This window comes from Rhamphochromis longiceps, linkage group LG5 (genome assembly GCF_057381845.1).
Source record: "Rhamphochromis longiceps isolate RC_006_pf linkage group LG5, R_longiceps_female_GT1.1, whole genome shotgun sequence".
In the NCBI taxonomy this organism is placed as follows: domain Eukaryota; kingdom Metazoa; phylum Chordata; class Actinopteri; order Cichliformes; family Cichlidae; genus Rhamphochromis; species Rhamphochromis longiceps.
The window spans coordinates 6,758,685-6,774,955 of record NC_140561.1 but is presented as its reverse complement, the minus strand read 5'-3'; the positions used below and the strand labels follow the sequence as shown (position 1 = coordinate 6,774,955).

The 16,271-nt window shown below is 38.3% G+C and overlaps 1 protein-coding gene across 2 annotated transcripts in view; it reads left to right on the top strand.

Annotated features, from left to right (window-relative positions):
• epha8 (eph receptor A8) overlaps positions 1 to 16,271 on the top strand; it is a 151,695-nt gene that overhangs the window by 130,794 nt on the left and 4,630 nt on the right. For both annotated transcript variants that reach the window (XM_085405568.1, XM_085405569.1), the window contains 6 exons: positions 466 to 651; positions 4,571 to 4,632; positions 6,392 to 6,619; positions 14,205 to 14,354; positions 14,464 to 14,654; positions 15,519 to 15,677. In XM_085405568.1, the coding sequence (XP_085261694.1) occupies positions 466 to 651; positions 4,571 to 4,632; positions 6,392 to 6,619; positions 14,205 to 14,354; positions 14,464 to 14,654; positions 15,519 to 15,677 (976 nt within the window). The remainder of the gene's footprint in view (positions 1 to 465; positions 652 to 4,570; positions 4,633 to 6,391; positions 6,620 to 14,204; positions 14,355 to 14,463; positions 14,655 to 15,518; positions 15,678 to 16,271) is intronic.

Here is a 16,271-nt window from a genome sequence, read left to right as displayed (position 1 = left end):
GTGGTGTGCAGCAGAGAGGAGAATAGCAAAGTGGAATCAGAGCGTTGCGTGGGGCTGTCAATCAAAGCTCCTCAGACAGGAAGAGAATACTAACACTGTGTCAGCCTCACAATTCACTGTGCTACATATGACTGCTGCAGCCAGAGACAAATAGAAATGTATGACACAGACGCATTCAAACAGTGCAACCACCAGTTTAAAGTTCTGTTGAGCTAAAGATAAGAATGGATTGCTAATTAGCTCTTGGCAGCTTTTGCACATATATGTGAACAGATAGTTTGTAAGTGGGTTGTTTTCTCTTATCTACCCTGGCAAATTAAATGACATGTTCTCATTCACACAAATGGCTTAGGCGTGGGTGGAGGGTGCAGGGAAGCACGACGAATATTTACCATTGTGGAACAGATTTAAAGGCTGAATATGTTTGATGTGCTGCATTACTGTGTTCCTCTGCCATGTTTTCAGGGGAGTTTGGGGAGGTTTGCTACGGACGTATGAGGCTCCCGGGAAAACGAGACATCCCAGTGGCTCTAAAGACCCTGAAGGCAGGATACACAGAAAAGCAGAAGAGAGACTTCCTGGCCGAGGCTTCAATAATGGCCCAGTTCGACCACCCCAATGTCATCCGTTTAGAGGGGGTAGTAACTCACAGTACGCTCCATCAACTACAATATATCATTGTGAAAAATATAGATCATTTTCAAAACTATTTGCTTTCAGACACAGGTGTGGCAAGACCTGTATTAATTCTGAACTGCTTATTCCACTATACTTGCAATTGTGGCACAGAAACTCTAGAGAGGGAGGCCTGCCTGAAATGCTTTGGCAGCACACGTGTCGTCAACATTATCAACTATAGCATGCTAGCTGGGCTGGGGTACCCTTCCAGATGGGCAAACACTATTACAAAGGATGTGTTTATTCACTCTAATGCTTGATTTACAGTACTTCATTAAATCCCGATGCCCTATGCAGTTTCCTAGCTTGATGTACTCTTTAAACTCCTCATTGTAGCTATGCAGACCACAACATGCATATTACTACTAAATGATGATAGTGTATAGTTAAACAAAGTTCAGTATTTTTGTTTTTCCCATTTTCATAGCTCACATTCCAAGTCCAACATTAACAGCTCTGTTTAAATCTTAATAGCGGAGCAGTCCTGGCACATCAGCAGACAAGTGTAAAAGCAAACAACACAAGTCTCTGGGGATTCAATGATTTTATTTATTTTTTTGCTTTTTTGGCTAATTGGAAACAGAGGCAGAGCCAGACTTTTATCTGCTGAGGCTCTGGCCACGCATCGGACCAATCCAAATAACCAACGAAGAAAGCCTGGGAGCTACACATACTCACAGAACCAGGCTTGCAGCTAGCAACTAATATTTTGTCTAGCAAAAATCTTTAATGCAGAATTACTTCACAGTTGTAGTTTTGTCAGGAACATTCAAACAGTGCAAGCACCAGTTTGAATTCTAATTGTCCCGTTAGATTTATCAAAAAATGAGAACGTGACTTTTTGTGGTCTTCCAAATTAAGTATTAATATCAGCCTTACCACACCTCTAAAAACGGTTTGACGAGGCACTGCAGCTTCTCTGATCACACATGTACATAAAGTCAATTTTGTCTATTGATTAAATAAATAAAGTTTCCAGTGAAAAGCCAGTGTTACTACAGTGCATCCAAATAGTATTCACTGTGCTATAATTATTCCACATTTTGTTAAGTTACATCTCCACGATCTCCTCCATGATGTGGAGAACCACACACCTGCTTATTTATAATGTCCCGTAGTTTACATTGTATGTCATAAACCAAGCCATGAAGTCCAAGGAATTGTCTGTAGACCTCCAAAACAGGATTGTATTGAGGTACGGATCTGGGGAAGGTACAGAAATAATTCTGCAGCATTGAAGTACTCAGTGAGCACACTGGCCTCCATCATTCATAAATGGAAGAACCCTTTATGAATGATGACTCTTCCTAGGCTGGTTGCTTGGCCAATCTGAGCTTTCAGAGTAGAAGGGCCTTAGTCAGGGAGGTTACCAAGAACCCAGTGGTCAATCTGACAACCATTTCTGCAATCAGGTCTGTATGGTTGAGTGGCTGAACAGAAGCTACTCCTCAGTTAAAAGCACATGACACTCCTCCTGGAGTTTACCAAAAAACACCAGAAGGACACTCAGACCATGAGAAACAAAATTCTCTGGTCTGATGAAACAAAGATTGAACTCTTTGGCCTGAATGCCAAGCATCATGTCTGGAGGAAACCAGACATTCACCACTCGGCCAATACCATCCCTACAGTGAAGCATGGTGGTGGCACTATCATGATGTGAGGATGTTTTTGGGCAGCCAGAACTGTGGGACTACTAGGTTGAAGGAAAGATGAATGGAGCTATGTACAGAGACATCCTTAAAGATAACTTATTCCAGAGTGCTCTGGACCTCTGACTGGGGAGAAGGTTCATCTCCAACAGGACAATGACCCTGACCACATAGCCAACATAACAAAGGAGTGGCTTTGAAACCACTCTAAGTATGCTGTTACAAGCTTGGCACACTTATTTTTGCCAGTTTCTCCCATTATTCTTTACAGAATTTCTTAAGCTCCATCAGGTTTTTCAGATCCCTCCAGAGATGTTCAATTGGGTCCAAGTCTGGACTCTGCGTGGGACACTCAAGAATATTCACAAAAAGTTGTGGCTGTAATTGATGCTTCAACAAGGTTTTGGCCAAAAGCTGTGAATACACTGTAGGTATACTTTAAAGGCTAAAATTGTACTTCTAGTTTCTATTTCATTGTATATCCTTAAATCTCATACTACCATCATATTTAAATATTTTAATCAATTCAAACACCAAAATAAACAGATGAACACACTGTGAAGCTGTTTGGAAAGCCTGGAGAACTATTGATCAAGACTACTAAGAAAGTCTAACTCCCTAAAGAAAATAAAGCAATGCGGGCATTTAAAGACTTTTGCACACAATTTATGATGTAGGCATCCCTTTTGTAACAGCATATACACTGCCAGGCCAAATGAAAAGTCTGTTTCATTGGATCACCTTTACTTTTAATGACAGGACACATTAATTGTAGCATAAGTTTATGCAGTTATTTCCATCCAGAGTTGCATTAACTGTGTGTCAAGATTTTCTATTGATAATGGGAAAATTGGAATACTGTATAAATTCTTCTCCGGCAAATCTCAAGTTTTCTAAATGGGGCTAAGGTCTAGAGTCTGTGGTGGTCAATTCATGTGTGATCATGTTGTCTCAGTGGGCTCAGAGTCCACTGAACCTTGGCAGAAGAAAAAGATCAGTTATCTGGTAATACTGCCTGAAAGCGTAAAACTGGACTTATCAGACCACATGACCTTTTCTCAATCCAATCTTTTTGCTCCCGAGCAAAGTGAAGCCTTTTTTTTTAGTAACTTTACTTGTTAAGTGTTTTTGTTTAAGCTAAATAGTTACTTAGTCCCAGTTCCTGGAGTTCTCTTCATAATGTGCAGGTGGACATGCTCTTACTGAAACATAGCTTAGGTTTATCTTTTTACAATTTGATTTCATCAAATGTTTCACTGATTTCCAATCAGGAACATGTGATATTTTTCTTGATTTCTTACTCATACATGATGTTTCACCACTACCCTTCCATCCCCTTAGTTGTTTTCCTTGCTTGGTGCAGGCCAGTAATCGTACCCTTCTGAAAAAGAGTAGTATCTGTTCCACAACCATGGGGCATGTTTTCTAGCATAAAACGATCATCACTGCATTAAAAAACAACCTGTTGCCATGTGAATCATACTAATCAAAGCAGTAATGATTCAATACAAGGCTTGAGTTGGAAATCTATGGATTAGAGAAATAAAAATCTAATTATATGGTTTTATGGTTTATATGGTTTTGTTGAGATTTAGATGTATAATTTAGCTGTCTCATTTTGGTTGAAGAAGATTCACATTGTGCTGGAATTCCATACAGCATGTAATTTAATAAATGATACTGTAGATAATAATGTAGAGGAGACAGCCAGTTTGGGGGTGGGTGGGTTGTACAATGTGCAGCTTTGAAATACTAGAAGAACATTCCTAGATGATCACAGATTCAACATCTCTCTCTTGCGTATTTTCCAAGTTGTATATATAACTGTCAGCAACTTTTCACAATTTATTTGAACAAATTGCTACAGTAAGCAGCTACCAGCGAAGTGTCGCATTCAGACCTTCCTTGAGTCTAATTAAATTGTTGTCTATTTGTGTGGAAGCACTACAGACTCACAACTTAATTAGAATTAGTATGCAGTGTCGCTAAAGACAAGAAACTCTTCCAAGAAACCACCTGTATAGTTAGACACTGACAAGTAAGAGAGAAGGACAGAATATTACAGGTTTTTGAGTGATCGAATCCCTTTAAGAAAATAGAGGTAAACACATTAAATAATAGAATTAAGACATTGCATCTGTTTTTATTCAGCACCTGCATCACTTACTGTACAGTGTGTACAAACAAATAAATAGCTGATATCCAAATAAGCTCATAAGGTTTTTGGTTGGTGTTTCCAGGCAAACCAGTGATGATCATCACAGAGTACATGGAGAATGGTTCTCTGGACTCCTTCCTCCGGGTTGGTATTTAAACTCTCAGTTAAAGAGCTCTATACTCCTTTTTCCTTTAATGCCATCTCATTTCAACTGTTTTAGTGCACTTCTGACTGTTGATGAGTTGTTCAGCTAACAGTTTGTGTAATGTCTTCCTTCCTTTGATTTTCTCCTAATGCGTTAGTGGAGGGGTTTGTGCTACTCACTTTCAAATGCTAGCTGCATGTCCAAGAACTCAACCCACTGTAGCATCAGAAATAATATGGTAATAGACCAAACACAAAACAGCAATCATGTTCAGCAACTATTGAAATGTTCATGAAACTTTAAAGAAAAGTGTTGCCTTTTGGCAACCATCTTGGTAATGCCTGGGACAGTTATTGTGAAGCTCCTATCTTGGATGGGGAAAGACCCATAGCTGTCCTTTCAGTGATCACTGGCACATAAAAAATGAGATCTGTCTTTTAAAATGCTGTTCATTCTAAGATAAATGTGTCTGGCTCAGTCTACATGAAACAAATTCCATTTTCAGTTTTTCTATGCAGTAAACCAAGAAAATAAATCTTTATCATGAACCGTAACTACGTGCATATATCAATGCAGCATTATAATTGTCTCATATTTTACCCAGTTTCTGTTACTGACTTGGTCTTTTTTGGGCAAAAACTGGACAACCACCATTTGCTCTGCTGTGAAATTTCACTATATATTTATGTTCAGGACTCACCGAGTGCCAAAACTCTGTTTTAAAATCTCTCCAATAACACATAACGTGGTTGTGCAAATGAGTTTGTGCCTGGCTGTAAACTGCCCCTGGCACACACACACACACAGAAATGGAAAATTAAAATAAGGCTTTGTTTTTCATTTATACTCAAATCTAATTTTGAAGCAACCTATTCATGAAGCTTTGATTCACAACTTTCATTAGTTTTCTGGTGTTTTGTCAATTTCACTATGTTTCCCCTATTAACATTCGTCAGATGGCTAGTGAACCACCACAGGTAGGTTAGGAATAGATTTGTGTTTAGACATGTTGGATAAGCAGTTTCAAAAACTGCTCGTGTGGCCTTTCAGATCATCTCCCTCACGCATTTTGGCCTCTCACCTCTGTGATAAGATTTCCATTTGAGTATGCCATATAGGGAAACACTACATACAGTGCGTTGGTATGAACCTAGCACTAACTTTACCAGTCATAACCAGTAACTGGTGAACTTTTAGCACTTTAAACTCACCTTAATTCTCATTAAAAACACTGAATCTTGTGCCCTCATTAACATCTTTGAAAAATAGCACTGACACCACAGCAGAGATCAATTCAGTTGTTAAAATGGAAAAAAAAAATCCTATCTTGTGATGTTGGGCATTTTTTCTGTTGATGTTTGGTGTTTGCATGTTTCAGAGTACAGTGACATTACTGACAGTGTGATGCAGAGCTGTTGCAAGGAGTTGAGAATAGTGTAGAGGAGCAAATATGAAAGTTTTCTTTAACATCATGTATAGGTTGGTTTAACATTGTATTACATTGACAATGTCAAACAGCTCCTGTATTTGCTCATATGATAATACAGCAGATTATTACTTAAAGCAAATCCCTGTCATGTTTTATTCTCTTATCTTTACTCTTTGCTCTATCTTGATTAAAATCTCTTCTATTATCACTGCTTATCTCCTCAGCTGCTATGCCATCGCATTATTTTATTTTTTTTGATCTAGCCTTAATACTCTACCTCCCTGCCACTCCCTTCCTGATCTTTAAATTTTTTTTGTTCCTTCTTGCAGAGACACGATGGCCAGTTTACCATTATCCAGCTGGTTGGCTTGCTGCGTGGCATCGCAGCCGGCATGACCTACCTGTCTGACCTGGGCTACATCCACCGCGACCTGGCCGCGCGCAACGTCCTGGTCAACAGCAACCTGGTGTGCAAGGTGTCTGACTTTGGGCTATCCAGAGTACTCGAGGATGACCCAGACGCTGCATACACCACCAGTGTGAGTTTTCACATTGAGGCAAGCATTAATGCAGCGACACACTCACACACACACACACATGCATGCAGGTGTGATATTGTCTCCTATTAACTTTTCTATAACACACAAAATGACATATGATTTAAGATGAATGAATGACATAATAATTAAAATATTTGTATAATAACACACTTAATGTAACATAATATTACTAATCACTAGGAATGATCTTTTTTTAACAATAGAATATGCATTTAACTTAATAATGTTTATTTTGCTTATAAGTGACAGTGAAAACTGGAGCAGTGGAGTATAGGCTAATGGAGATCATAGATCACGGTTCACTTTTCCTTCTTTTTAACTCAGTTGTAGTTGTCTCATTCTAAATGTAAAGGTTTAACAACATAAAGCTGTTTATATCTGCAGCTTATTAATACAATTTGTCCTGCCGTTATTTAAAAATGCTTCTGTTGTGCCTTATCTCCCATAAGATCTTGCAGCTTTTAAAGAATAGCCACACTAGCACCACACCAGAAGCTGGTATATCTTGATTCCCGCTGATTCCTTTGAGGCCCCAGTTTTGTGTAAATGCCCAAATAAATTGATGGAGCGCCTTTAATTGTGTTGCTCAAGGCATCAACTTCAGTAAAATATAATCACATTCTGACCTTTAACTATCTAATGATAAATATCTATGCTACACTTTTATGAACACATCGAGCTTCTGAGATTATTATCACAGCATGTCTGTTCTGTCTCCACAACTGTAGAAAATACATTATCCAACACATCTTAAACTATAATTGGTGTTTAAAACCAACACACACACACACACACACACACACACACACACACACACACACACACACACACATATATATATATATATATATATATATATATATATACATATATATATATATATTAGGGGTGCAACGATATTCGTATCGATATTGAACCGTTCGATACAGTGCTTTCGGTTCGGTACGCATATGTATCGAACAATACAACATTTGTAATTTATTTTATCAACTTTCCTTCTGACGATGCTGTCTGTGTTGAGCGCTCAGTGGATCTGTGCTCGACAGTGCAGCCTAGGCGGAGTAGTTGACCGCAGATTCACTGAGCGCAGGGCAAGCTAGCGAGACAGAAGTTAAGCTCTCCTTGCAACAAGGCAAATTGAACCTCCCCCACTCTCATTCAGATCTGGCGTTTGGAACTATTTTGGTCTTCATGTGAAGTATGACCCTGAAGGTAAGCGCGTCATGGACTAAAGTAAAACAGTATGTTGGATGTGCCACGCAATGCTCAATTACATGGGTGGGAACTAGTGTGTTAGCGCAGTTAGCTCGTTAACGTGTTGGCCGTCCAGCACCACGCACGGGACGATCAGGGGTAGCTCGTTAACGGAGATTTGCCGTGTTGTGGCGTTAACGTCATTTCAACGAGATTAACGCTGACAGCACTAGTGGGAACACAACGAATATGACTGCACATTTACGCCGACATCATCCTAGTGCAAAGACAAGTGGAAGCAGACAAAAACAACAAGCATGCTACAAACTTTACTCGAGTCACTTAGACAGCCGTTAGCACATGATTCTCCTTATGGGGACCTGATATGTTTAATATGCTGCTGAGAATATAACCCAGAAGAAGCGTATAGTATAGCTTTTATTTTGGAAAGAGCCATTTCTCTGTAATAAACTCTCTTTTCCAAAGATGAGTGATTCCTCAATCAGATACAGGGCTGGCAAAATCGGTAGCCCGACGTCCCGGGGCTAGCGATTTTTCCAGTTGGGCTACCAAAATCTATCTCTGCCCTGCCCGTCGGGCTATTGTAGGAAGGAAAAATATAAGTCAATGCTTTTGCATTCTTTCGGAAATGTAGCTGGGTAATTATGTCATTGGCATCGATGAGCCACTGTCAATATGTGACATATTGAAATGGCGTTTGAATTTGCGCTTGTTTTTTGCTTTCACTTTGCAATCGTGCGAACTGTGTATAGAGAGCGACAGCACTGATCTGTGAGTGATGATAATTTGCGCACCAATTCCTCTGACATCGTCTTATCAATCGTTAGCTTACTACGCAAACATGACAAGTGAAACCTCCCGCAGCAAGCTTAAACATGTGAGAGGTTGATCGCACAGAGAATCGCTGAGCATTATGTGAGTGCGTGTGTAAAAGCAGCAGGATATATATTTTAGTTCTGCTGAGCCAAATAAGACAGGTCAGGGTGAAGAAGTGACAGCCAAAGAAAAGCTTACCACAAAACGGAAAAGTTATGACAAATCAGACTATAAGGCAAAAAGAAAGTGCAGCTTTATGGTTTCATGGACAAAATAATTTCTGTGGCTGCAATATGACGAGCTAAATAACCAGGGCTGCACATAAGTGGTCCGCAGGTGCGCATTCGCTGTCAAAATAAAAAACGCGCACAAGATATGAAGTTGCAACGCGTGTTTGCGTACATAAGATTTTCTGGAGGAGGACAGACATTTGTTTAGAACTCTTAAAGATGTCGAAGAAGCTCCTTTAAGCAATTACTTTGGTGTTCCTCCACCTCCAAAGAAATGTCAGTAGGAGTCCGAACCACAAAAGAAGCGCGTATTCTCGGAAAAGTGGTTGCAGGAGTTGAGCTGGCTTCAAACAAATGATGAACGCACAGAGATGTGGTGCAGAATGTGCTGTGAAAATCCCACTCTAGCGGACAAAAACAGTTCTTTTTATATGGACGCAAACGCGCGCTGCAACTTCTTATCTGGTGCGCGTCTTTTATTTTGACAGCGAATGCGCACACGCGGACCACTTATGTGCACCCGTGTAAATAACATAATGTTCTGCCGGGTGTGTTGTTGGCTTTCTCTCGATTTCTGAGTCGACAAGCGCCTTTGTTACTGGGACCAGTCATTTTAAGAAAGGCCCCCATTAGAACCCATGAGAAATGCAAGAAATGCATTATTGCTCAGTCTGCAATATCTTTCCCAGAACAAACACCAATTGCAAATAACATACAAAAAATAAACCTGAAAAATCTGTTTAGAACAGCGTACTATGTTGCAAAGAGTGAACTACCACTGGCACAATTTAGCAGTCTTTGCAAACTTCAAAAAGCAAATGGCCTCGATCTTGGTTCCACTTGCCTCTTACTTGTGACTTCAGTGGAAATTTCAAATTCAGGATCTGACACAGACTGATTCATGTCCTACACAGTTCTTACAAGTTCATAGAAATTTCTGTTCAATTAGAACCAAGTATTTGAGTTGATGATTGTAATTTTTATACAATGTTGTAATTTGTTTTTCAACAATTTTTTGATTGATGTTTTGTTTCCTTTACAATATTATACTTTAATGTATAATATTATAAAGGAAACAAAACATCAATCAAAAAAATGCTCTCTTTTTTATTCGGGCTACTTAAATTTATTTTGGGCTACCAGAGATTTTGAAATTTTGCGAGCCCTGAGATATATATTTTTTTTATTACTTTTTTGTTTCAGCAACATTAAATTTAAAAACTGTACTTTTGAGTTAAAATATATATTTATAATTTTAATAAATGACAAATTAAAAAGGCATGAACATTTTTTTTGTATCGAAAAAATATCGAACCGTGACACCAAAGTATCGAATCGAACCGTGAATTTTGTGTATCGTTGCACCCCTAAAAAAAAAAAAAAAAAATATATATATATATATATATATATATATATATATATATATATATATATATATATATATATATATATATACACATATATACATATATATATATATACTGGTTTTCTCATCACTCTTGTAAATCAACCATTGCTAAAAATATTGTATAAATATATATATATATATATATATATATATATATATATATATATATATATATATATATATATATATATATATATATATATATATATATATATCATGTTAATATTGCTTTGTTCTGAGCAATAAAGTATTTCATTTATGTATGGATCCTCTGATTGCTGTGTGCTTGACAAAGTGCTCTTCAATTTGAACTTTATTGTTTAAAATGATGCTTTAAATTTGTACTCAGTCAGCACAAGCCACTGAATTTTGTTCTTTAAAAACATATCTTGATTATATTCACATATCAGATAATTACCAGAATGAAAGTAGAAGCACGACAAACAAAGGCTGGAAATTAAAACACTTTTTATTAGGCGGTACAAATGGATTTTGAGTCAACTGAAAGAGCTACTTTAAAGAATACTCTCATTTTAAACCAGTTTGAAAGAAATATATTGAGTGTTAACTAAAAAAAAAAAGTAAAAGATTCCAGTGCTTTCAGATCCAAATCGGCTTCAACCCATGTGTCTATTAGTCTGTAAAAGCACAGCAATCAGATTATAGACACCAAGGTGATTATGTACAGCATCACCCAGTGTGAAGGAGAAACTGATTATGGATCGTGATATACAGACATTATGGCGTCACAATAACACTTGATTGTAGCTGAAGATTAAAACATTACTGCTTGGAAATTATGGAGGTATAAAGCTCTTCTATGGAGTCAAAGGTGGCAGCAAAGTAACTTTGAAGGAATTGAAAGTACGGAAACTTTGGCCTGTTTTAAATGTTTAGCAGAACACCGAGTGTCTGTAATTGGCTATATTTGGTGAGTAACCTTCAGAGGCTTAAAATTACCCACAGGGAGTGATTTGTTTGTTTAGGAAGTGATGTATCCATTTGTCAACTTAATTAAGTGCTAGTTTAATATCAAGTACAATGCAAGTAGTTCACTTGCTAACACTTGCAAGTCTATTCTTGTCCTGAGAACATACACATACACATCGTTGCCCTTTAGTGTGTGCTGTTATTTTCTGCTTTCATTAACATTTGCTGTTAAACAGTGAGCAGGCATGTAGCTCATTTATGAATCTGTTTTACTTTAGTAGTGATTTTATTTAACTAGAGGTTCCTTCCATGGTTAAAATGTTTTGCTCTTTTTATGTTGCTAAATCTCTTTTATCGATGTCATTACTTTTCACTTTTGATATCTGACTAACATCCTACAATACAGTTGAAGATTTTAAAATATCATTTCAGATCAGGCTTTAAGTAGCTTTAGTATTTAAATGCTGTCCTCCCATTGAAGTTTTAGCTACAGATAGACACTTTTACTTAAAGGAAGTGTGTGTGTGTGTGTGTGTGTGTGTGTGTGTGTGTGTGTGTGTGTGTGTGTGTGTGTGTGTGTGTGTGTGTGTGTGTGTGTGTGTTTTCTTCCTATATTATACTGAAACCCTTAGCAGAATCCCTAATCACATCATCACTACTTTTTCCTTCAAAATGGTCACAAAAGCTGTTACTCATGACATGACAGCTAAATTTCATGTGTGTTTTAATATACATTATTGGTGCTCTAGGGCAGCAGTTCTCAATCCCTTTCTCAGACAAAGCCCCCAAAGCCTTGTCGGATAAAAACCACCAGCTTATATAACCCTATAAGTCTAGTCTATTTTAACCACTTCCATTTGTTTCACTTTTTCCTGTAAAGTGTTTTCAAATGATCATTATGTAGGTCTGATAATACTTTACCACTCGTTATTTAAATAGATCTGCTAAATAACTATTTTCAAAAATATACAAATTACTACTGCAAGTGATTGAAACTATGCATCTATTGTTTTAGCTAACCATGATACTGATTTATCCTTTAATGACATGTTTACCTACTTATCTATTAAATTGACTATATTTAAACAATTTATTCATTGCTGAGAACTATCAAAAACATTCAGGCTAACTACTTCTTGCCACAACTACTGCAAGCTTTTCAAATTACTTTTAGCTTATCAATTTAACCCTTTATTGATTAGTAAACTATTTATCCATTTATCTAATAACTGAAACTAAATTCTGGTGCTTTTTATCCATTCATTTAAGCTATTTAGTCAATTTATTGTAGTTGAGTAAGAGTCTCTGACTCCTAAATCTAAATTGTAAGCAGGTTCCACAGTAGAGGAGCCGGACAGCTGAAGCTCTGCCTCTCATACTACTTCTGAATACTTTAAGACCACAAGTAGGCCAACAGTCTGAGACCGTGGAGCTCTTTTAGGATAATAAGGTGCTATAATGTTTTTGTCTAATAATTAAAGGTTTTGTATGCAAGGAGAAGGATTTTAAATTAAATTCTGAATTTAACAGTTACCCAAGGAAGAGAAGCTAATATGGGAGAAATTTGCCTGTTTTGTATCCCCAGATTATTTAGCAGATTTAGTACTCTCACTCTAGCATTCTGGATTAACTGAGGACTTTTCAGGGAGCTTTTAGAGTGAATGATAATAATGAATTACATAAGTCCAGCCTAGTTTTTCAGCATCACTCTGAGATAGGAATTTCTCATTTTAGCTATGCACATTTTTATTTAATGTGCATGCTGAAGGACATATCCTGATCAGAAATAACTCCAAGACTCCTGACAGAGTTACAGGAGCAATGTCATCTAAAATGATTAGACACCATCTTTCTAATAGTTTCAAGAGTACAATAAACTCAGTTTTGCCTGAATCTAGAAATAAGAACTTACAGGTAATCGAGCCCTTTATGTCATTAGGGACTGCCTGTCCTTAATGACATTAATTGATTTGTATATTCTGGCTTGATGAATGAATAAAGCTGTGTATCATCTGAATAGAACTGCTTTTCTGTTTCTATTTTTAGCATGACAACGATACAAAATGTACTGCCAATGCAGTAAAATTATACCTGAATAGAAAAATATACAGTGTAACACTATCAGTCGTGGATTGGCCTCCCCAGAGCCTCAACCTTAACATGACTGAAGCAGCAAGAGATCATCTTGACAGAGTTCAGATCTCAGGTCCAAAGAAGAGCTTTTGGAAGCACCTTCAAGAATCCCGGAAAACTATTCCTGAAGAGTATTTAAAGAAATTGCTTGAAAGGGTACCTAAACAAATTGAGGCTGTGAGGACGAGGAAAAGTGCATCATACCAAATATCGAATTTCAAGTTTGTTCGAAATGTAGAAACTCTGGCTGTGCTTTTATGTTTGCACATTTTTAAAATAGATTGCTGAAACTATTTTCCATTTTCCTAGCAAAATAAAAAGTGATGAAGGGTGGCACTACACTTTCGCCCACTACTTGATTTAGTATTTATGTTTATCCATTAATGCGACTCATTAAATACTTTAAGCGACTTTTTTACTGCCACTATAACAATTTAATATATAAACTTTTTATGCATTTTATTTTTTACTTTTAGGCAACCAATTAAAAATAGTATTTAGCAATTTAGTATTATTAGACCATTTTAACTATTTACCCAACACTTTAAGCTATTTCAGCATTTCATTTGTTAGTTTACTCTGATCTATTTAGCCCACTTAAAGATGCTTATTTAGGATATCCATCTGTGTGTGTGTGTGTGTGTGTGTGTGTGTGTGTGTGTGTGTGTGTGTGTGTGTGTGTGTGTGTGTGTGTGTGTGTACAATAGCAGGATGTGTTAGGGTTGGGACAGGACACAGGCTCTGCGGACACAATGGCAGTGAAACGTTTAGCTCTGGATGTGGTCTGTCTTACATTTTTTCTCCAAATCTCCTCTGTATCCTTGCTTGAACTTTTTTGTCTTCCTGGCAGGGTGGAAAAATCCCAATCCGGTGGACAGCTCCAGAGGCCATCGCATACAGGAAATTCTCCTCCTCCAGTGATGTGTGGAGTTATGGCGTGGTCATGTGGGAGGTGATGTCCTATGGAGAGCGACCCTACTGGAATCTCACTAACAGAGATGTGAGTGGTGTTTGCTGATTTAAATACCATTTAGCGACCAGAGATAATGTGATGTTTATTTTTATGCTACACATTGTAGCCTTATGCATATTCTGCTGGACATGTACAGGTGATCAAATCTGTTGAGGAGGGCTACAGGCTGCCTGCTCCTATGGGCTGTCCTGCTGCTCTACACACACTCATGCTGGATTGCTGGCAGAAGGATCGCAACGAGAGGCCCCGTTTTTGCCAGATAGTCACCGTTCTTGACAAGCTAATCCGCAACCCAGAGAACCTGAAATCTATGGACACACTCTGCAGGTAGGTGGGCAACGGAATAAATCCATATTTGCAGCGGCACAACATGAGTGCATTATGTCACATGCCGAGGAGTCTTTTTGATTTAATTTGGCAAGACAGCTCGCCAAAATGTAATCAAATATTGGTTCATGTGATTAGCGGATTAAACTGCAAATCAAAGCAAGACACCACCTGCGAGGGCCTGAGAAGATGATCTCCGGGACCATATATGGTGACTGACTGTTAAGCTACTAAGTAACCATCCTGGTGTGGGAAGCAGAGTAAATCCAATCTCATCCCGCTGCTATCAAGCATGGGCGCGGTGGGATAAAGTTGCAGCCTAAAGTTTCCCTCAAAGTTGTCTGGCAGATGAAGTGAGCGGTCATGTTCGTTTTCCAATAAGCTCATCTCTGATAGACGCGCTGTGCATTAAGTAAAAGCCTCGCTGTGATATTGACATTGATCCATAGTGAATCTGGGAGCAGGTTTGAAAGGACACCCAGGCTAAAGCTAGACCTGTGTAAATTGCTCAGTTCAGATCTCAGGTCCTATGGAGTCAATGGTGCATGACACTGTGAGGTGAGAGAAACAGTAGGAATATTAAGAGGCAGAGAAGCAGGAGGAGTGTTAAACATTTCTCCCTGTGTTAATCTACCCAAAGCAGCCATCCTGCAACCACGGTAACCACCTCTTCTCAATCATTTTAACTGCTATCGATTTCCTGTCTCACATACTCGTGCATTTCAAAAGCCCCTTTTCCCTCAGGATTCTCCCCCTTGCTCACTTTTTGACTCCTCTCCTTTTCAAGCTGCCTTTTTGTCTTCCGATACATCTTCCTGTCTCTTCCACTTCTGATCCACTGCCATCTGTCTTTATTCGCTGCAGTTTAAACAGTCCTACACTGATGGAGAGAGCTATCCCTGACTTCAGCAGCTGTAACTCAGTAGATGAGTGGCTGGACACCATAAAGATGAGCCGCTACAAGGAACACTTTGCAGCTGGGGGGTACCACACTCTGGGTCACGTCATAAGCATGAACCAAGGGTAAGCGCTTCCTGGGGAAGTCTCAGCAGCTCAGAGGCAGTAGTGAGCTGTTAGATGTAGTAAAATCAGCTTTAGTGCTGATTTTACCTGTTGTAGAGTTCTGCTTTGCAATTTTAATTTATTTTATGTATTTTATGACTATTGCTTCTTTTATTAATGTTGTTCTTTTGTAAGATGACCTTGTGTTTTTGAAAGGCGCCCTCAAATAAAATGTATTATTATTATTAGTAGTAGTAGTAGTAGTAGTAGTAGTGTAGGTGCTCTACAATCTCTACCAGCTAATGTGAGAGAAAATCACCTCACACAGACCTTAAACTGCTGGACAGGACATAGAATGGCATAGCTTGTGCACAGAAAAGAGGTAATATGTTATATTATAACACTTATTGATTATCATCTCCATTCTTCTGTCCCATGAGCCTCTGAGCTCAGTCGAACACATATTAAAACCTCCCACAAATCTGACCCAGGGGTCAGGAACTTATGCCACCCAGCCTTCAAGCCTGTCCTTCAGCTAGCATCAAACTACATTAGCACAGCTTTCCTATAATATGAAACTAAATCGCTCAGACTCTCTCACACCAATTTCTTGAG